At 45.3% G+C, this 23,249-nt stretch overlaps 1 protein-coding gene across 3 annotated transcripts in view; it reads left to right on the plus strand.

The window, feature by feature from the left end:
- The window catches only part of LOC140731208 (gelsolin-like), an 87,785-nt gene that overhangs the window by 22,023 nt on the left and 42,513 nt on the right, over nt 1-23,249 (plus strand). For all 3 annotated transcript variants that reach the window (XM_073052679.1, XM_073052681.1, XM_073052680.1), the window contains exons 2-5: nt 4,931-5,133; nt 12,327-12,481; nt 17,729-17,890; nt 21,915-22,064. In XM_073052679.1, the coding sequence (XP_072908780.1) occupies nt 4,941-5,133; nt 12,327-12,481; nt 17,729-17,890; nt 21,915-22,064 (660 nt within the window). In that variant the 5' untranslated portion in view covers nt 4,931-4,940. The remainder of the gene's footprint in view (nt 1-4,930; nt 5,134-12,326; nt 12,482-17,728; nt 17,891-21,914; nt 22,065-23,249) is intronic.

A 23,249-nucleotide genomic window follows, 5' to 3' on the forward strand; every position in this document is an offset into this window, starting at 1 on the left:
GTTGAGATGAGTCATTGTGATAGGCTGGTCCTTAGTTTGAGCTCAGTTGGGAGAAGCATCGATTTCCTTAACAGTGAAATCTGTCTGTCTGTTTGGTTTATACGTTGTGTGTGTGAGAGGAGGAGAGAGAGAGACACACACACACACACACACACACACACACACACACACACACACACACACACACACACACACACACACACACACACACACACACACACACACACACACACACACACACACACACACACACACACACCCTGACCAGGCTGTGATACAGAACTTGATGCATATGATTGGTTAAAATCTCTGGCATTACTTATTTAATTTTTAACTTTAGAGATGCACATGGTAACAGGCCCTTCTGTCTCAATCGGCCCACGCAGCCCAATAACACCCATGTGACCAAGTTACCTAGTAACTTTTATGCCTCCGGAATGTGGCAAGGAACTGGAGCTCGTGAAAGGAGCCCACGGGACGAACTCCTTGCAGACAGCAGCAGAATTGAACAAAGCTCGCTGGCGCTGTAATAGCTTTAAGCTAACCGCTACGTTACCCTGCCGCTGGGTAGGACTTGGCAAGGTGCTGCTTTCTAATTCTGATGCTCCTGTTAATTCAGGATGGCCCAGTAACCCCACAGTCCTCAAAGGCAACAGTGCCAAGCAAAGGTGGGAAACCTCCGTGTCAGCTGACCACTGGTTAGTGAGGATCTGTTGGGCCGAGTGTGGCCATAACTCGGTTAGGAGCAGACTAGATGGGCTGAAGGGCCTGTTTCTGTGACTAAATCTCAGCTGCTGTTTGGATCTGCCTCCACTTCGCCTTTCAAGGATTTCACTTTGTTTCTTGTCTGTGGTGGCCGCTGAGATTTTTAAGTCCATTTCTTCGTGGTTTTAAGATGCACCCTCCCTTCCTGTCTTTAAATCCTTTGCCTGGAACCGTGATGCAGTTTCCAGAAATGGAGATGAAAGTGAAGCTGCACATGCTGGAAATCTGAAATAAAACCAGAAAATGCAGGAGAATCTCAGGTTGGGCAGCATCGGAAACTGTTAATTTGTGTGACTTTATTGGCCACTGCTTCCTCAAGATGGTGCTAATTATTTAGGCAGGACGTGAAGTTTCATTGAATGAAATGATCATAAAACATAGCAGCAGAATTAGGCCATTCAGCCCATCGAGTCTGCTCTGCCATTCCATCAACCCGATTTCCCTGCCTTCTCCGCATAACCTTTTACACCCTTGCTAATAAAGAGCTGTCACCCTCCATTTTAAATATGCTCAATGAATTGACCTCCGCTCCCTTCTGTGGCAATGAATTCCACAGATTCACCACCCTCAGGCTGAAGAAATACCTGCACCTCTCTGCTGTGAAGGGACGTGCTTGTATTCTGAAGACGTACCCTCTGGTCCCGGACTCTAACGCTATCAGAAACATGCTCTGCATGTAGGTTTCAATGAGATTTCCCCCTCAATTTTCCAAACGCTGGTGAGTACAGGCCCAGAGCTATCATACGCTGCTCGTAATTAACCCGTTCATTCTTGTGAACTCTTGAACTCTGTCCAATGCCAGCACCTCCTTAGTTAAGGGGTCCAAATAACAATGTAGGAAAATGATTTGAGAATCATTGGTAGTGAGAGTACAAAGCACCCGGATCAGTGAGTACTTGCGATATACCACTTGAGAGAGGTGAAGGCAGAGTCATGGACAGTGATGAAGTGTCCAGACCAGCACCAGATTCTCTGGGCAGGGAAGGTTGCAGGACACGTACAGGAGCTTGGCAGTAGCATGGATAGACGACCACTGGTCAGTGAGGATCTGTTGGGCCAAATGAACAATTTTGGCTCTGTGTACAAAACACAAAAATACAACTGCAGATGCTGTGGATCAAAGAATACGTACACGACGCTGGAAGAACTCAGCAGGTCAGGCAGTATCCATGAGAAAAGAGTAGCCGACGCTTCGGGCTGAGACCGGCTACTCTTTTCTCACGGATGTTGCCTGACCTGCTGAGTTCTTCCAGCGTTGCGTACGTATTCTTTGGCTTTGTGTAACTGGCTTGTACAAGAAGACTTTATCATATTTGGAAAGAACACAAGTTGCAAGAAGCTCAGGCCAAATTCCTGATGGGTGACTCTTTTTGTGATCCTATCTGCATCCTAAAATACAGTACTGTCTTCATAAAGAGATTGGAATGTTGATAACAATTGGTTTGAAAGTTAACACGAGTGAATCTGCAGATGCTGGAAATAAATAAAAACACAAAATGCTGGCAGAACTCAGCAGGCCAGACAGCATCTATGGGAGGAGGTAGTGACGATGTTTCGGGCCGAAACCCTTCATCAGGAGAGAAGGTTTGAAAGTTTGGAAGTTACGGCTTACAAATAGTTGAGAGCATTGGATGAAAACCCTAATGGACATTTGGCACAAATTAATTGGAAAAGGGTAACGGAGGACAAAATGGAATTATTTTAGTTGTCTTTGGGATTGCACCCTGTATCTGGAAGGGTGTCAAAGATCATGACCATCTGAAGAGAAAACCTAGAGTAAGGGGCATCTGCAGATCCAAAATGCATGGAGACGGTCCTCAGTTCCATTAAATAACTTGCATAGCAGCACCTTGAGGGTGTAATCAAGATCCCCTAAGACTGGTCTTTAAGTGTCTGTGGGGAAAGTCTGCCTCCCCACCTCCCTGTAATGAAAGTGTAAGCTGGCATTGGAGAGGGCCCAGAGGAGGTTCACAAGAATGATTCTGGGGATGAAAAGGCTGATGTATGAGGAGCATTCAATGTCTCTAGGCCTGTTTTCATTGGAGTTCAGAAGAATGAGGGGTCCTGCACCCATCATGTAAATATAATTGTGAAGAAAGCATGTAGAAATCCTCTACATGATGGCCTCTACTTCCTCAGGAGTCTGCGGAGATTCAGCATGTCATCAAAATCCTTGGCAAACGTCTGTAGATGTGTGGTGGAAAGTGTACTGTCTGGCTTCATTACGGCCTGGGATGGGAACACCAATGCCTTTGAGCAGAAAATCCTATAAAAGGTAGTGGATTTGGCCCAGTACATCGCAAGTAAAGTCCTCCCAGCCGTTGAGCACATCTACATGAAATGTTGCCGTAGAAAAACAACATCAATCATCAAAGATCCTCACCATCCAGGCCATGCTGTCTTCTCGCTGCTGCCATTAGGCAGAAGATGCAAGAGCCTCAGGGCTCATACCACCAGATTCAAGAACAGTTACTACCCCTCATCCATCAGGCTCTTGAACAATTGGGGATAACTACACTCGTGTAAGGACTCTGCTGTATTATTTAATGCTCATTTATTGCTATTTATTTATCTCTGCATTTGCAGTCTGTTGTCCATTGATCCTGTTTACAGTCACTCTTCTATAGATTTGCTAAGTATGCCTGCAGAAAAAGTATCTGTGTTGTATGTGGTGATATGTACATACTCTGATGTTAAATTTCACTTGGAACTTCTGAACCTTGTACTTTGAATCTCATTGAAACCTACTGAATATTGAAAAGTTTTAGGCAGGATGTTTCCAATAGTGGGAGAGTCTGGGATCAGAGGGCGCATCCTCAGAATAGAAGGATGTCCCTTTAGAACAGATGCAGAGGAATTTCTTTAGCCAGAGGGTGGTGAGTCTGTGCATTCATTGTCGGAGATGTCTGTGGAGACCAAGTTATTGGGTATATTTAAAGCAGAGATTTATAGGTTGTTGATTAGTGAGGGCATCAGAGTTTATGAGAAGGCAGGAGGATGGGGCTGAGAGGGAGAGCGGCTGTGATTGAATGGTAGAGCAGACTATGGCTCTTTGTTTCCTGGTAATAATTTTTTATATATAAACCAGAAGAGCCCAACAATCTGTGAGCTGGGGGAAAGCTATACGATGAGCTGTAAGCATTGTACGGTGAACAGAAAGCACTAATTTGCCTTTTTTAAAGTAGTCAGTTGACACTTCATCTCAGCAATCCATTCGGTTTCATCCCAGTATATCCAAGGCTAACAATTTCAAGGGTAAAAGTTTCATCATCCTGGAGAACTTGAGTGGTTTCTTTGTTTCTGTTGCCTGACTCTAAGTAGTCTGATCACTTGCTTCTCTGCAAAGTTCAAGACTCGTCGCTGTGTCAGAGTTTTTAAGAAAAACAGTGAGCCCTGTCCATTAAAGAGCCGGAGCTGGCTAATGGGTAGTGAGGTAGCACGATTGATGGAACAGTTGCTGTGAGCCTGGGTTCAGTCCTGACTTCCGGTGCTGTCTGTGAAGTTTGAGATTGCTCGTTCTTCCTGTGGGTTTCTTCCACGAGCTTTGAGCTCTGTCTCTGCTTGTTTTCACTATCAACTCTTGCCTCTGGCGTTAGGGCAGCAATGAAAACTCTCCATCTCTGTAACGAAGGATTCTTCATTGCTGGTTCCATAACCATTTTGTTTTACGCTCGGTGGCCACAATACAGCTGCACGTTAGTGCAAATATCTTATCAGCCAATCACGTGGCAGCAGCTCAATGTATCAAAGCATGTAGACATGGTCAGGCCAAGTATCAGAATGGGGAAGGAATGTGATTTTGACCGTGGAATGATTGTTGGTGCCAGATGGGGTGGTTTGAGTATCTCAGAAACTGCTGATTTCCTGCTATTTACAGGGAATCATGTGGAAAACACAAACCATCCAGTGGGTGACAGTTGTGTGGGTGAAAATGCCTTGTTAATGAGAGAGGTTAGAAGAGAATGGCCAGACTGGTTCAAGCTGACAGGAAGGTGACAGTAACTCAAATAACCACGCGTTACAACAGTGTACAGACAAACACGCAACATATTGAACCTTGAAGTGAATGGGCTATATCAGCAGAAGACCACACCGGGTTCCACTCCTGTACCTAATAAAGAGACAGCTGAGTGAAGGTATTTTTAAACTTTTTGTTTTTCTCCAGGCTTTCCACAATGGTTTACCATGCTGAATTTGAAAAGGCTGGGAAGGAGCCGGGACTGCAGATCTGGAGGGTGGAGAAGCTGGATCTTGTGGCTGTTCCCAAAAACCTCTACGGCGACTTCTTCACGGGAGATGCCTACCTCGTGATGCGCACGACTCAGCAGCGGTCTGGCAGCTTCCAGTATGATCTGCACTTCTGGCTGGGTGAGTTGAGCCCTCCACAGAACCGTGGCTGACTTACAATCCTTCGTCACTCTTCGTTTCGTAGCCGCCATTCCTCTCTTGGGAACTGTGCCATCGGCTGTTTAATCTGAAAGCTTAGAGACGCGCCCGGAGGACTGTTGTAAGCACTGGGCCAGAAACATAACTAGTTCCGAGACTTTTTCAATCCCAATTCAAAATCAGGTTTATTGTCACTGATATAAGTTGTGAAGTTTGTTGTTTTGTGGCAGCAATACAATACATAAAAATACTACGTTACAATAAGAAATCATTAAAAAGTAATGTAAAAAATGAGATACTGCCCATGGGTTCGGGGTCCATTCAGAAACCTGATGGCAGAGGTAAAGGAGCTATTCCTAGAACATAGTGTGTCTTCTAGCCCCTGTAGCTCCCTGATGAGAAGAGGGTATGTCCGGGGTGGTGGGGGTCCTTAATGATGGATGCTGCCTCCTTGAGGCATTGCCTCTTGAATGTCGCCTTGATGGAGCAGAGGCTAGTGCCCGCAATAGAACTGGCTGAAATTACAACCCCCTACAGCTTTTCCCAATCCTGTCGTAGTCCTGTTGTTTGACACAAATGCCCGAAACTCTAGTCAATTCTGAATGCACTCTTTGAGGGGAACGCCCTCACTTGACCAATCCTACATTAAGCTGGTGTTGGCACCACTAACCACCTGTCCTTTAGCTTCCTCTCGTGTACCTTGCCTGGAGATTCGTAGGATCAGTGCAAAATGCTCACCGTGTTCTTTCCTGACCAATCCCAAACATCAAACACCAATGAGCGTATATCTACTGGACGTTGCCCTTGCGGACTGGGTGTAGTGACTGACTTCTGTGTAAGTGATAGTTCAGCAACGATTAAACATTGTCACATGGAGGTTATTGACCTGTTGCTATGGCAATGGATGCGATGCCTGTACACCTGTTTGCCCCCGGTATTCCCAAGCACCTTGTATTCAGCTGTACCCGGACTGCCTGTTATGCCGCTGGCTTTTGGGGCAGCAATGAAGACCCTCCATCTCCGGTGGTGTTTGGCACTTTCTTCATCGTGTCAGTAGCTTCCTCTTGGTTTTCACTACTGTCAGTCACACAGGTCGCGGGTGGAGACCCAGGAATACCGTCACATTCAGATGTAAAGGGATTCTTCATTGCTGTTTCTGTAGCAATATTGTTTACCAGTCAGTGTAGTTATTCCTGAGCCAAACTGCCGAACCTGGAGGACCGGTAGGTCACTCTTTGTCTCTCCTCCTACCCTTTGACCTGTTTGGTGACCCTGCCAAGAGCCAGAGCATAAAGCCCTGACTCCAGCCAACACAGCTCTCTGGATCTTTGAGGCACGCCAGCCTCCAAACCACAAGGCTGTGGTCCTCTTGGAGGATTCAACTAAATTGACCAGGAAGCTTTCTGACACCTCCCCGCCCACCTCCAGTGACAACGCCCCCAAAATTCCTTCTCTCGGGCACATAAGAAAGAAAAACATCCCCCCTCATTTGCCAGCACACATTGCCCCTGTTATCTCTGATCATAACCCAAACACTGCAGCTACAGAGAAACCATTACATTAGCAGTGAACCCTTTCCTAGGGTGTTACCAAACTATAAATTGATGATTATATCCTGTAATTTATAGTTTGTGTATTGTACTGCTGCTACAAAACAACAAATTTCATGACCTATGTCAGTGATATTAAACCTGATATTGCATCATCCTGTGCCTCACAGCCTGGTGCTCATTCTGTGGGTGAAATGAGATGAGCTGATATTATTGCTTCCTGTCGGTCTCTAAGTATATGGTGTGTATTTTAGGGACATAACGGTGCTTTCTTCATTCCTAAATGATGCGTTTAATGTTCTTTTTCTCAACAGCTTTTGCATAATTTTATTTGTAATTTGCCAGTAATATTCATGTTTAATCTGTCACACACAACCTGTGGCTGCTAAGCTCGGACGGAGTGTGAGAGATGCTCTTGATTGTCCTACCATCTTCTGCCGGGTTTCAGCATTTGCAGAAGGCCGTGCCCCTCCTTGGTTCCTGGTGCAGATAGGTATCCGGCAGCCTCTGGGCACTTTCCCACTGTGATGGAAGAGCCACTCAGAAGCCACGGGTAATAATTAGCTTAGAGGAGCCATTAGAGATAATTTTGGGTCTAAGTATAAATCTAGTGCCCTGTGAAGAAAGCCGTTGAATGTGGTTTGAGCTTGGCAATAAAAGTCCAGCTGAGAACTCACGCTGACACATCAGTTTAGAATTGCCTTGACTTCAGCTGACAGGTGTTTGGCAAGGATTGTTATTGTACCTGCAGGCAAAGTCAGTCATGCTTCTCACATGCTCAAGTTTAATTAATCTTTCAACTATATTGTGAGCAGTTTTGGTCCCCTTTTCTAAGAAAGAATGTACTGAAATCGGAGAGGGTTCAGACAAGGTTCATGGAAATGATTCCGGGATTGAAAGGCTTGTCATAGGAGCAGCGTTTGGCTCTGGGTCTCCTCTCACTGGCAACCAGAAGAATGAGGGCTGACCTCATTGAAGCCCGTTGAATGTTGAAAGGCCACAATAAAGTGGATGTGCAGAGCATGTGGGGGTGTCTAGGACACAGCCACAGAACAGAGGGAAGTCCTTTTAGAATGGAGATGAGGAGGAATTTCTTTAGCCAGAGAGTGGTGAATCTGTGGAATTTGTTGCCATAGGTGGCTCTGGAAGCCAAGTCATTGGGTATATTTAAGGCAGAGGTTGTATTTAAGAGAGATGTACAGTATTTAAGTCAGGGCATGAAGGGAAATGGGGAGAAGGCAGGAGATTGGGGCTGAGAAGGAAAATGGATCAGCCATGATGAAATGGTGGAGCAGGCTCGATGGGCCAAATGGCCTAATTCTGCTCCTATCGCTAATGGTCTTTTCCATGATTGCAGCTGAACGAGACAGCGTTCCTCTGAGGCCAAGGTACAAAATACAGTACCAGCAGTCATACACAGCATAAGGCATGTAATAGATGGCAATAAACAGACTGTATTCAGACCAGAAACAATAATATAGCTAAGTCTGTGAGTGACATGTCCTGTAGATTATGTTACATGGATGTTGTTAGCAAGAATAATCCCTCAGCAGTCCATAGATGGATGAACACACATACACACACACACACACACACACACACACACACACACACACACACACACACACACACACACACACACACACACACACACACACACACACACACACACACACACACACACACACACACACACACACACACACACACACACACACACTGAACACTCAGGCACAGATACAATGGAAAACTCAGCTGCAGCATCACCACAATTACTGTACATAGTGTTAACTAGCACTGGCCAGAAAAGCAAAATAAATTATACATAACTTTTACAGGAGGACACAATTAGAACAGAAGCATCTCTACTGAGAAGGTTCTGTAGATTCTGATTTGCACCTAAAACTTAGGCAAACTATCTATAGATCACGGTTCCCAACTCTCTTTTATGCCATGGACCTCTACCATTAACTGAGGGGTCCCAGGTTGGGAACCCCTGCTGTAGATGTACAATGGAGAGTGTCTGAACTGATTGTCTCATGGCGTGGTGTAGGAACCAAGATGGGAGAGTCTGCAGAACATGGTGGATACAGCCCAGTCCGTCACAGGAAAAGCCCTTCCCCACCATTGAGCACATTCACATGGAGCACTGCTATGAGAAAGCAGCAACCATCATCAAGGGCCTCTGCTGTCAGGACCATGCTCTCTTCTCACCACTACAGTGGGGCGCGAGGTACAGGAGCCTTGGGTCCCACACACCTAGGTTCAGGAATAGTTTCTACCCTATAACCATCAGGTTCCTGAACCATCAAGGATAACTTCACTCACCTCAACTCTGAACAGATTCCACAACCCACCGATTCACTTTCAAGGACTCTACAACTCATGTTCTCAGTATTATTTAATTTTTTTATTTGCACAATTTATCTTCTTTTGCACGTTGTGTATAGTTTTTCATAATTTCTATTGTATTTCTTTCCTGTAACTGCCTACGAGAAAAACGAGTCTCAAGGTTGTGCATATAGTTGCATATATGTGCTTTGTAGTGCAAAGTGGTTAAAATCGTGGCGTTACTACGCTGGAATAGTGGTTAGGGTTGTGGCAGTTGGTTCAAGAGGCAAATGGTGGAAGGGAATTAGCTGCACTCCAACCTAGCGGTCGTCAAGAGGACTGCAACCTTGTCATGGTTTGGAGGCCTGCGTGTCTCAATGACCCAGAGAGCTAAGCAACACACTCAAAATGCTGGAGGAACTCAGCAGGCCAGGCAGCATCTATGGGGCGGGGGGGGGGAAGTACAGTCGACGTTTCGGGCCGAGACACTTTGGCAGGACCTAGAGAGCTATGCTGGCTGAAGTCAGGGCTTTATGCTTTGGCTCTCGGTAGGGTCAAAGGGTAGAGGTCAGACTGAGTGGTCCACTGGTCCTCCAGGTTTGTGGGCTCAGCTCGGGACTAACAATCCTGACTGGTCAAACAAAATTGTTACAGAAACAGCAATGAAAAATCCTTCTACGTCTGAGAGAGATGGTATTCCTAAGTCTCCATCTGGGATTTGCGTGACTGACGGTGTGAAGACCGAGAGGAAGCTACTGACACGACGAAGGAAGCTGTGAACACCATCAGAGATAGAGGACGTTCATTGCTGCCCTAGATGCTATTGGCCTAACGAGCAGTAGGCAAACCTCTTGGTGGGGGACTTCAGGTTTCTGTACAACCCCCTGCCCAATGGTTGCTCCAAGAAGACGGCATCGCCCAGATGGTGGAAATCTTTGGATGTTTGCTTCTTGAGGCCATGTGTCCTGTTAAATAGTCCTAATGGTGGGAGGGATGTGCAGAGATACTGAGGCAGAGTGCACTGCTATCTGCATCTTCCTGTGCATTCAAATGATATATCAGTTAGTATACGTTCAACTGTAGAAGTTTTAGCAGACTGACCTCTTACCCAGCAGCTCTCAGATGCCTCCTCTTACCTACCATTTGAAGAGGACCCTACTCCAGACCATCAGAAAACTGTCTCTGACGCCATCGCTGACCTCATCAACTCTCGAGATCTCTCAACCTCTGTTCCCTTACTCCACACTGCTTGCTCCTGCCTCCTACCCAAAATCCACAAAACTGACTGTCTGGTAGGCCCATTCTCCCTGCTTGCTCCTGCCCCACTGAACTCGTACTCTCGTATCTTGACTCCATTCTGTCCCTCTACATGCCACTTAAGTCTGCTATACTTCTCATGCTCTTGATCTCCACACTGACTTTCCATTCCATAGCCCTGACCACTTCATTTTCTCTAAGGATGTCCAGTTGATATACACTTTTATCTCCCATCAAGAATGCCTTAGAGCTCTCCGGTTCTTTCTTGATAAAAGAACCAACGAGTTCCCCTCCAGCACGCAATACTCCTCCATCTGGCGGAACTGGTCCTCACCCTCGACTGGTCCAAATTTCTCCTTCAGCTCCTCCCACTTTCTCCAGACTCAGGGTAACCATGGGCCCCAGCTATGCTAGACTTCTTGTGAGCAATGTAGAGCAGTCCATGTCCCAAGCCTTCCCTGGTAATGCTCCCCAACTCTTCCTCTGCTACCGTGACGACTGCATTGGTGCTGCTTCATTCTTCCACGCAGAGCTGGTCAAATTCATCAACTTTGCCTTCAGCTTCCACCCTACCCTTAAATTCACTTGTCCATTTCTGACACCTGCCTCCTCTCCCTCGATCTCTGTCGCCATCTCTGGAGAGAAACCGTTGACCGACATCATTTACAAACCTACCAATTCCCACGGCTATCTTAACTAAACCTCTTCCCACCCCGTCGCCTGTAAAAATGCTATTCCCTTTTCTGAGTTCTTTCATCTTGGCTGCACCTGTTTCCAGGGTGAGGTTTTCCTTCCCAGAATATCAGAGTAGTCCTCTTACTTCAGTGTTTCCCTTCCTCCACCAGTGATGTTATCCCTCGCCCGCATTTCCTCCATTTCCCGGACATCTGTGCTCACCCCATCTTCCCGCTGCCTTAACGGGGTACCGCTCCTCTTGTTCTCGCTTACTACCTCATGAACCTCCACACCCAACACCTTGTTCTCTACAACTTCTGCCATTTCCAAAGGGATCCCACCACCAAACACACCTTTACCTCCCCCCTCATCTCACTCTCTGCCTTCTACAGCGATCGCTCCCTCTGTAAATCCCTTGTCCTTGTATCCCTCCCTGCTAATCTCCCTCCTGGTACTTACCCCTGCAGGCAGCCAAAGTGCTACACCTCCTCACTCACCTCCATTCGAGGCCCCAAGCAGTCCTTCCAGGTGTGGCAACATTTCACCTGCAAATCTGCTGGGGTCGTCTATTATATCTGGCGCTCCTGATGCGGCCTCCTCTACATTGGGTAGACGGGTTCGTTGAGCGCCTCTGCTCTATCTGTCAAAAGTGGAACTTCCCGATGGTCAAATATTTTAATTTTTATTCCCATTCTGAGATGTCGATCCATTGCCTCCTCTTATGCTACAATGAGGCCACCCTCAGAGTGGAGGAGCAACACCTTATAGTCAGTATGGGTAGTCTCCAACCTCATAGCATAAATATTGATCTCTCATTTCAGTAAAAAATGTCTTTTCCCTCCCTCTCCCCTCTCCTCCTACTCCCCACTCTGGCCTCTTGCCTCTTCTCACCTGCTTATCACCTCCCCCTGGGTTCCCTCCTCCTTCCCTTTCTCCTATGGTCCATTCTCCTATCCTGTCAGATTCTCCAGCCACTTCCTTTCCAGTGCTGAAGAAGGGTCTCAACCTGCAATGTCGGCTGTTCATTTCCATGGATGCTGCCTGGCCCCGCTGAGTTCCTCCAGTAGATTGTTTGTTGCTTTGGATTTCCAGCATCCGCAGAATTTCTTGTGTTTATGAATGTCAAAGTTTTTTTTTTCGGTAATGAGCCAAACTTCCGAAGAAAGTAGATGCTGATCTGCCTTTTTGAGAGTTGCTCCTCCTCCTTGCAAGTTTGTTAATATCTTGAGCGGTTGTTTCAGCAGAATTTAAAGTAAGTTATTTACTTCACAGAAAAAGAATGGGTGATCTCAGTCCTAACTGTGTGTGTGTGTGTGTGTGTGTGTGTTTTTCTGTGTGTGTGGAAAATGTTTATCTGAGCAGGAGATTCGTGTTCCCAAGATGAGATGGGAGCAGCTGCCATCTTCACGGTCCAGTTGGATGACTACCTTGAGGGGAGGCCTATCCAGTACAGAGAAGTTCAGGGACACGAGTCCAACATCTTCCTGGGCAACTTCAAGTCTGGCATCAAATACAAGGTGAGGATTTGTCAGTGAACATAACCAACAGCAATCTGATTCGACATTAACCGGTTAAACAAGTACAGCACCTGCATTTGTTTTTGCTGTGTCATTTCCTTGAGCCAATGGTAGAGTTTGCTGGCAGGATGTGATTGGGAGAGACTGGATCCCAGGTACAATGGCAGTCATGTTAGGGCTGTTCTGGAGGGCCCACTAAGCTTGATTATTATGGGCGAGCTCCCTTCCCTTAAACCCTACCAATGAGCTACACTTGGACCCTGTGAACACCTTCCAATGCCAACTGCTGAAAGACAAATCTTCCCATGATATTTTGTTTCTTGTTCAAGTTGATGACCTTTTTACGTCTTTCAACAGCAAGACGTGGGCGTGCTAATGGAATTGATATAAATGATTGGGGGGGGGGGAGGGTGCAATGCCAGGCATTACCAAACTTCACAACCGTAAATGTTGGTTGAGGTTTTCCAGCTGTTTTCTGAAGATGTAGTTGTATAGTATAAAAGCAGGCCATTTGGCCCAACACATACATGCTGACCAGTAGGGGAGTCCAGGTTAGAGCAATGCTCAGCAGTACCAGCTGCTAAGATCAGGAATCCCGAACAGGTTTAGTATCTCTGACGTGTGTCGTGAAATTTGTTAACTTTGCAGCAGCAATACAATACACTACATATGGAGAAAAAAATACCTGTGAATTACAGTAAGCATATATTTAATAGTTAAATAAGTAGTGCAAAAAAATAGAAATACAAAAAGTAATGAGGTAGTGTTAATGGATTCACAGTCCATTCAGAAATTAGGTAACTCAGCAGTCTGAGGCAAGTCTTCAAGGGTGAAATGAAGGTATAGTGCCTATCAAAAGTATTCCCCCCCCCCCCCCCCCCAACTTGGAAGTTTTCATGTTTCATTGTTTTACAACATTGAATCACAGTGGATTTAATTTGGCTTTTTTTGACACTGATCAACAGAAAAAAAAAGACTTTTTTGTATCAAAGTGGAAACAGATCTTTACAAAGTGATCTAAATTAAATATCTATTAAAACACAAAATAATTGATTGCACAAGTATTCACCCCTTCCCTTCTAGTCAGTATTTAGTAGATGCACCTTTGGCAGCAATTACAGCCTTGAGTCTGTGTGGATAGGGGTTTCCATCAGCTTTGCATATCTGGACACTGCAATTTTTCCCCATTCTCCTTTACAAAACTGCTCAGGCTGTCAGATTGCGTGGGGGTCATGAGTGAACAGACCTTTTCAAGTTCAGCCACAAGTTCTCAACTGGATTGAGGTCTGGACTCTGACTTGGCCACTCCAGGACATTAACTTTGTTTTTAAGCCATTCCTGTGTAGCTTTGGCTTTATGCTTGGATTCATTGTCTTGCTGGAAAACAAATCTTCTCCCAAGTCACAGTTCTCTTGCAGACTGCATCAGGTTTTCCTCCAGGATTTCTCTATATTTTGCTGCATACATTTTACTCTCTACCTTCAGAAGCCTTCCAGAGCCTGCTGCAGTGAAGCATCCCCACAGCATGATGCAGCCACTGCTGTGCTTCACGGTAGAAATGGTGCGTTTTTGTTGGCATGTGGTGTTTGGCTTATGCCAAACATAGCGGTTAGTCTGATGGCCAAAAAACTCAATTTTGGTTTCATCAAACCATAGAACCTTCTTCCAGCTGACTCCAGAGTCTCCCACACGCCTCCAGCAAACTCTTGCTGAGATTCCATGTGAGGTTTTTTTTCCGACAGTGGCTTTCTCTTTGCCACTCTCCCATAAAGCTGCAACTGGTGAAGCAACCGGGGCAATAGTTGTTGAACACAGTCTCTCCCACCTCAAACAATGAAGCTTGTAACTCCTCCAGAGTTGTCAGAGGGCTCTTGCTGGTCTCCCTCACTAGAACCCTTCTTGTACAGTCACTCAGTTCTTGCGGCTGGCCTGCTCTGGGCAGATTTGCAGCTGTGCCATATTCTTTCCATTTCTTATTTGACTTAACTGCACTCCAAGGGATATTCACTGACTTAGAAATTTTCTTGTATCCATTTCCCGGCTTGTACTGTTTAATAACCTGTTCACAGAGTTGCTTGGAGTGTTTTTTTTCTTCATGGTGTAGCAACATAGCTCACTCACGATGCCTGGCAGAACATTACAGAACACAACATGCAGCAGCAAAACAAACACGAAGAATAAAGAAGGGGAATAGAATCGAAGAAAAATGATACAGACTGACAAGCAACCAGTGTGCAAATGCAAATAACAGTAAATAACACTGAGACCAGCAGCTGTAGAATCTTTGTAAGGGAGTCCATAGGTTGTGTTCGGTGTTGAGGTGAGTGAAGTTATCCAAGGGCGTCTCAGGAGCCTGATGGTTAAAGGTTAATGACTGTTCCTGAGTCCTGAGGTTCCTGTACCACCGTCCCAATGGCAATAGTGAGAAGAGAGCATGACCTGGATCGTGACAGTTTTGACCTGAAATGGTGAGATTCGAACACCGTTCCCTTTAAGTATTTATTTTACAGCTGCACGGACCAACCATCGTTCGGAGCAGAGTATGTTTACAAAGCCTGAAAACTGTGCTGATGCACCATCAATAACTCTCGGAGACGTGAGTTGAGTTAAGGTCTGTGGGAGGAGCCACAGGAGCAGTCAGCGGGGGTGGGGGGGCATGTCCAGACAGGTATATGTAGTTCACCACATGTGCTATGTATGTCTTTTGTAAAAATAATATGCAAACTAGGAATATTTGGAATGAAAATTGAAAGATCACGTACTTTTTATTAATTGGTATAATGAAATACAATACAACAAAGAAAATCTTTCACGTTTTGTAACCTTTTTCTCATTTGTCTTTATTACAAATCCATTGTCTATAAACACTGTCCAGATTAATTTAGCATCCAGATGAAAAATACATCTTAATCCTCATTAGATCATCCAAACAGTCCATTTCTAGACTGTGGCTGGCTTTACATTTGATTGAATTCATAAGACCAAATCCACATTCACAGTCAGCACTAGAAGCTTGGAATGTTCCAATGATGTCAGCAAGAAATGACGGTTCCTCAAATTCTTTATTTCTAAGCTCATAGTTCAGCATATTAGTGAGCATCTTAATTGAAACAGTCTTAAATTTATCAGAAATGACAAATTTGAAATCACCGTATTTCTGCAATGTTTTTGAGGGAGCACTTTTGTCGTAGTTTGTAATAGTAGTTGTGCTTTTATTTTTGTTAATTATACAACATGCTCTATTCCAAATTCAAAATTGGTTGTATTTGCAATAGCAACAGGGTCAAAAGCTTACCATTCTCTTAACTCGTTGTCAGGAATTCTATCATCCAAGTGATCACACACACCTTGAATGAATAAACTAATAGGTGCAGTATCAGTGTCAGAACTTGTAGATGCAAGCAGATCTGTCAGTTTGTCATTCCAACAAATGGTATTGTCAAGATTCTATGACTGTAACTTGTTAATTTTTGCTTTTGCGTACTGCAGTGTTCAAACAGCTTTTCTGAAGGAATTTACGAAGAGATGCCAGATCTTAAGGATAGTTGATGCTACACGATATTGTAAATTGGTCAAAATATTTAGACAGTAGTTGCTGATTGAATTCATTAAATTACTCTTTGCAATACTGAATCAGAACTTCATAATTCCTCATTAAAACAGTAACGCCAAAATGCCTCGATAGCCATCTTATTTTAACATTAACGTTATATAAAAGAAAATTCCACCTGCTTGGCAACAAGGGCTATGTGGGTGGGAGCATTTCAGTTACTTCATGAGCGTGCATCCACACAGCTTAGAGGGAGCAGGGGAGGAGAGCGTAGCCAGGATGGTGGGGGCCTTCCTTGGTGAAGGATGCTGCTTTCTTGTGTCAGTGCTCCTTGTAGATGTGCTAAAGTATAATCCCGTGGTTTCATGGTCTAGTAGTTTCATGTTGCCGCGTACTTGAAGGGAGCAAGAAAACGAATCTCAAGGTAACATGTACATGCTTTGATAATTTTACTTTGAACATAGATTTTAAGCCAGATTTTTAGAGTAGGTAAACATTTTAATACTTCAGGGGTGTGCTGCTCAACGTAAAGGTGGCAGGTTCTGAAAAGAGCTTCATAAGCCAAGCTGAATGTTTGGGCTTGGGGATAGTGTTCTTTTGAAAATGTGGATGATCTTTCCAACTGTGAGGAGCAGAGGATCCTATTCCAAGGAATGAAAACCGGATTGGCAGCTGCACATGGCGTGACCTGCCCCACTGAGCGCATGTATGTTTAGAAATTACTGGGGAATGTGCTATCCCACTAGAATTTGTTTACCCCAGTGACTTCCAACCTGGATTGTCTGTCCAATTCCCCTTCCCAATAGTGTCAAGATAATGGGGACCTGAGGCTCAAAAATGAGGGAATCTAAAGTGTCTCAAACAAGAAGGATACCTTGTCTGCTAGTTTCCCCAGTCAGGAGTATCTTGCCAGCAGCCCTAACCCCTTAAAGGGAGCAGGCCCTGACAGCATTAGGCCTTTTGGCCAATGGCTGGGTGCTTTTCCTGAAACTTCAGTCTGTACCTGAAGAGAATTGTGGGGTATTTCTTTAAAGAAATTAAATTATTTCTTTAGAGTTTGAGGGTTTTGTGAGATATAATGTATTATAGTAACATTTGCTCAGTGATGGCTAGTCAATGTGATATGTGATGATACCTGTGTAAGATGATGCCTTGATCTGTTAAATGGAGATTGAGAATAGGTTGAGCATGCTTGGGTTTTTCTCTCTGCAGTGAAGAAGGACGAGAAGTGACTTGATAGAGACGTCAGGGTGATGAGAGGCAGAGACAATGGATGGCCAGAGACATTTTCCTAAGGCGGAAATGGCTTCTACGAGGGCTGGGGGGGTGGTGGAGGAGGACTTAATTTTAAAGTGATTGGAGAAAAGTATAGAGGTGATGTCAGAGCTAAGTCTTGATCTGCTCCTATGTCTTCTGGTCTTTTGGTCAGCTTTTACTTAGTAGTAAGTGCATGAACACCCTGCCAGGGGTGGTGAATGCCCCAGTTGTATCTTAGACAGGCATATGTGTGCTTAAAAAAATGGAGGGCTAGGTAGGAGAAGGGTTAGATTGGTCTTCGAGTAGGTTAAGAGGTTGGTGCAATATCGTGGGCCGAAGGGCCTGTACTGTGCCATTAAAAGATGTTCAGGGTTTTTGACATTCTACCGTACCCATCACTTTTGATTTCTTGACTCTCTCTGCACGTCTAACCCCTGCAGGCTGGTGGAGTCGCATCTGGTTTCTCCCACGTGGTGCCCAACGAGGTGACGGTGCAGCGATGTCTCCATCTGAAGGGTCGCCGGGTCGTGCGAGCGACGGAGGTCACCTTGTCTTGGGAGTCCTTCAACTCCGGAGATTGCTTCATCATTGACCTGGGAGATGTGAGTCAAACCGCTCTGACAGGTTACTGGGCAATTGTTTGGCAGCCAAGCCGAGAAATCTGAGCAGACATCACAGTAGGCGTTTGTATTCGGCAACTGGGCCGTGAAAGGGAACCGATTCCAAGTCCATTCAATCCGTGTCTGTTTCCAAGGAATCCTCTTCACCTGTCTAACTTAAACTTGCATTTTTTTATGCGGCCTTTTTAACTATCTCTTCAGGTTCAGATTAATTTATTTATCGCATGTACAGTACATCAAATGGTGCAGTTGCATTAACGTTCAACACAACCCAGGGGTGTGCAGAGGGCAGAAGGTGCCACACCTCCCACTGCTAACATAGCGTGCCCACAATGTTCAACAGAGTAACAACAGCAAAACCCCAGGAAAGTGGGGCTGAGATTTTTGTAAAAAGTCACCACCTTACTGAATGGCAGAGCGGGTATGGTGTCTACCCCTTGTATTTCCGTGGTAACCGAGGCAACACATTAGGTGCAAGAACTCGTGTTCGAGCACAGCGCACAAGGCCCTTTTATGAGGGTGGCCTCCCCTTGCATGTTGGAGAGCTGGGTGGAGTGTGTTGCGTAGAGCAGTTTTTCCATTTCTACACTGAATTCCCAGCCGCCTGTCGCTTCTGTGGGCTGGAAGAGACCGTGTCCTGTATGTACATGGAGTGTATAAGGCTGCATTTACTACTTGCCCATCTGAGGAGGCTACTTCTCGCTTTCTGGCCGCATTTTAGCCCCATCTTCTTCATCCTTGGTCATCCAATAAGGAAAGGGGTGGGAGAGAGGAGGACGTCCTTGTTAACCTACTCCTAGGCTGGGTAAAACAGCTATCCGTGTGTCCTGGAGATGGGCCGTAAAGGGTTCTGACCACCTGTCAATGTTCTGAAGGGTACATACATACGGAAAAGGAACAAGTTGCATCCGCGGGGTAACATGGAAGTGTTTTGAGACCGTTGGGCATCATCGGGGTTAAATGCCTTCCTTGATGAGAATGGGAATGTGTTAGTTTAATGTATATTAGTTATGATTTGTCTGGTCTGTTGTTTGATTGTACATTAGTGTCACGGTCGGAATTTGTAATAAAAGTATTCTTGTAAAAAAAAAAGCACGCTATGTTGTGCTGACATATGAACCTATGCTAAGATCAGCCCAGCCCTTTCCTTCCACCTAGCCCTCCATTCTTTTTAATATCCACGTGTCTTGCTCTGATCCACTCCTGCACTTGAAGCAACATTCCCCAGGAGCGTTGTCTCCAGCTGAAGGTTCTGCCACTTGGTGAAGATCCCAGTTTGACATTTTGGGTGGGAGACAAATGATGCCTTCTAACCTGCCAACCTCGCCCAATCTCCTTGGAAGGTAGATGTAACACTGGGAGTGAATGGTTATTTAGATGTATGCTAGTAGCAGCTGGAAGTTCTCTTGCTCTGAGTTCTGTGGCATTTCCATTCCTTTAAAACACACAGGCTGCAATCGCTTGTTAACAAGCACAGTCAAATTCCTTAAATGTCTGAAATAGTTTCCAAAATAACTGATTCATTCCTGATAACAGCTGTAACGTTAATTGGACAGTGGGTTTGGGGAAGAGGAGAAACATTTCCTGATTTTTGCCAATGAATGCCAATCTTCTCATTTCTAAATGGTTCAGGAATCTAACTTTTAAAGCCATGATTGCTGAACGATTGAGTTATAATGTTGGTGCCAGTGGATTTTGTTTTAACTTCCCACCTCGTCACCTGCCCTCTCGGGGAGGCCTCCAAGTGAATCCAGGCCACGGCAGCTGTCTCCGGATTGCTGCTTGTTGGATTGTTTGACGCTGGTGCCTTGGTCTTGTTGAAAGTGATCTCCTCTGCTGTCTGAGCCCGTGCAACTGACAGGCATCCCCAGACCAGGCGTCTGTCACCTCCTGCAGAATATCATATCCTGTATGATAGCCAAGTTGTGAAAAGGGTCCGTACCAGTCAGGACTCTGCATGCTTAATGTCCTCTGCTGTATCAGTGTTAAAGAAGTCACTGAACCTCAAAGGGAAGTTGCCAAATCCTCACTTAAATGTACTCTCCAGCAGTAGTTGCTATTGGTGCTCCTAATTAAACCAAGTGTAACACAGTTGTAAAACACTGTGGCTTCTTTATTAGGTACTTCCTGTATAAAATAAGGTGGCCATTGAGTGTATGTTTCTGGTCTTCTGCTGCTGTAGCCCATCACTGTAGCTCTTCTGCATGCCACTGTTGTATCACATGGTTATTTGAGTTACTGCTGCCTTCCTGGCTGCTTGAACCAGTTGACCTTTCTCCTCTGACCTCTTGCATTAATAAGGCTTTTTTTTTTGCATACAGAACTGCTGCACACTGGATGATTTTTTTCCTTTGCTTTTTCACGCCATTCTCTCTCATCTCCAGAGTATGAAAATCCCAGGAGATCAGCAGTTCCTGAGATACTCCAACCACCCCATCTGACACCATCAATCATTCCACAGTTAAAGTCACTTAGACCACACTTCTTCCCAATTCTGATGTTTGGTCTGAACAACAACTGAATCTCTTGACCATGTCTGCATGTTTTAATGCATTGAGTTGTTGCCACGTGATTGGCTGATTGGATACTTGCATTAATGACCTGATAAAGTGGCCGCTGAGGTGTGTATATATAGCAGGGAACAGCACCGGCTCGGGATCAACACCAATGTGGTCACTTCTGTTGTCTGCGCTCACCTGAATTTCCATTGTTAATGATGGTTCTGTGGGACTAAACATTTGTTACTGGAGCCAATCCGAAAATCCACTCCAAACTGTCAAAGTCAAGTTTATCGTCAAGTGCACAAATGAAATGGAAAACTTGCTTCCAGCAGCATCGGATAAGCAGAATTCCCAGCAAAAGCGATTTAAGGGTTAGCTGTATTTGTCACATGTACAACAAAACATAAAGTTCAAAGTATGTATACTTTATACAGCCCTGAGATTCCTCTGCACATGGGCGGCCACGAAACATGGAACCCAATAAAAACAAAAGAAGACTGACAGTGTGCAGAGAGAAAAAAAGAACAAGTCATGCCAACAATAAAAGCTGACAAACAGCAGTCGGAACGGGAGTTCGCAACGCCAGACATCACTGCAGCCGACCCTGAAGTCCGCCAGTGGCAGGTCACATTCTCAGTCCAGTGCAGAGTCGAGCCAGCTCCGCGGAGCAGCGGGCTGAACTGGCCCATCGCTCTCCCGTGACCCCGAGCGTTTCAATCTGGCCCAGAGCCCAAATGCCCTGTCGTGTGGCATTTGCGTCTGTGTGGCCGACACAGTCCGAGGATGTGCTGGGGAGGAGGGTAGCCTGTGAGTGTCGCCTTGTTTCCGGTGCCAACGTGGCATGCCTACAACTTACTTGCCCGAACTTGTACATCTTTGGAATGTGGGAGGAAACCAGAGCACCTGGAGGAAACCCAGGCAATCACGGAGAGAATGTGTGAACTCCTTACAGTGGCGGCGCTGGGGATTGAACCCTGATCGCTGGTGCTGTAATTTTTACAAGAAAGAATGCAATCTGAACAATAAACTTGCTGGTGGTGCGATGGCATGGTCCTTGAGAAATCAGCTGAGATGGGTGATGGTCTACTACTTAGAACATGCACTGAGCAAAAGATTTTCTCCCAAAGTACAAAATGTTCTGACTAATCTGTCAAATTAATAGAAGAAAAAGCCATTTCTGAGGCCCCTTGGTGTAGGTGGAATTGGGAAATCAACACGGCCTTGTCAGTGACACCCATGTCCTGGAAGGTAATGAAAGGCTTTGAGCAGGATCCGATGGCAGGAATAATGCTGGATGTGAAGAACGGGCTTTCATCTTCCCGGTCCTCATTTGACAATTTCTCTCCCTAATCAAACGCACGCAATTCTACGCGTCATCCTTTGGAAAGCCGAGCACTCCGTGAGCAAAGATGGTGTAGTGACATGTAAAATATAATTGGCTCTATGGGGGATAATGTGTTACATTGATTCTTGCTACTTTGTAATATATTTCCTTTACGTTTCAGGAAGTCTTGCAGTGGTGTGGCTCCAAGTGCAGTAGGTTTGAACGTCTGAAGGCCACATACATCGCCAAGGGTATTCGTGACAATGAGAGGAGCGGCCGTGCCCGTGTGAGGGTGATAGAGGAAGGCAAGGAGTCAGAAAGGTTGATCGAGGTGAGTATCGGGCTCTGACGTATGAAAGACCTTGTGTACTATTGTAAAATGATTTTTTTTTCCCTGTGTGGTTGTAGTTTGCTGAAGTGCCAGCAGGTGTCACCATAGCCGGCTGACTGATGGAGGGGGTAGTCACAGATTTTTCAGGTAAAAAGGCGACCCTATTTGTCACGTGTGCATTGGACCATTGAAGCATACAGTGAAATGTCGCTTGTGTCGAGGATGTTCTGGGGGCAGCCCGCGAGTGTCACCACCTTTCTGGTGCTAACGCAGCATGCCACAATTGAACTAATCCTAATTTGTACGTCAGTGGACTGTGGGAGGAAACTGGAGCACCTGGAGGAAACCCACGTGGTCACAGGGAGAACGTAGAAACCTCTTACGGACAGTGATGGGAATTGAACCCTAATTGCCGATTGCTAGTGCTGTAAAGCAATCGTGCTAACCACTACCATGTATCAGAATCAGGTTTAATATCATCGGCAAATGTTGTGAAATTTGTTAACTTTGTGGCAGCAGTTCATACATAATATAGGAAAAACTGGATTTTAGAAAGTTTATACGGAAATTAAATAGTTAATAGTAGTGTAAAAGCAGAAATAAAAAGTAGTGAGGTTGTGTTCATGGGTTCAATGTCCATTCAGAAATCAGATGGCAGAAGGGAAGAAGCTGTTCCTGAATTGCTGAGTGTGTGTCTTCGGGCTTCTGTACCTCCTTATTGACGGTAACAATGAGGAGAGGACATGTCCTGGGTGATGGGGGTCCTAAGTGTTGGACACTGCCTTTTGGACGCACTGCTCCTTGAAGATGTCTTGGATACTATGGAGGCTAGTACCCATGATGGAGCTGACTGATTTTACAACTTTCTGCAGCTTACTTTGATCCTGTGCAGTAGCACTCCTCTCCCCATTCCAACCGATGATGCAGCCAGTCAGAATGCTCTCTACGGTACCTTTGTAGAAATTTGAGTCTTTTAGATGAGATACCAAAACTTTTCAAACTTCTAATGAAATATAGCTGCTGTCTTCCTTTCATTGTAGCTGCATCAATCTGTTGGGACCAGGATAGGGTCCTCAGAGATATTAACACCCAGGAACTTGAAATTGCTCACTATCTTCACTTCTGATCCCTCTGAGGCCTGGCATCTGTTCCCTCATCTTACCCTTTCTGACGTGCGTAATCATC

The sequence above is a fragment of the Hemitrygon akajei genome, chromosome 7, assembly GCF_048418815.1.
Source record: "Hemitrygon akajei chromosome 7, sHemAka1.3, whole genome shotgun sequence".
NCBI classification, from domain to species: Eukaryota; Metazoa; Chordata; class Chondrichthyes; order Myliobatiformes; family Dasyatidae; genus Hemitrygon; species Hemitrygon akajei.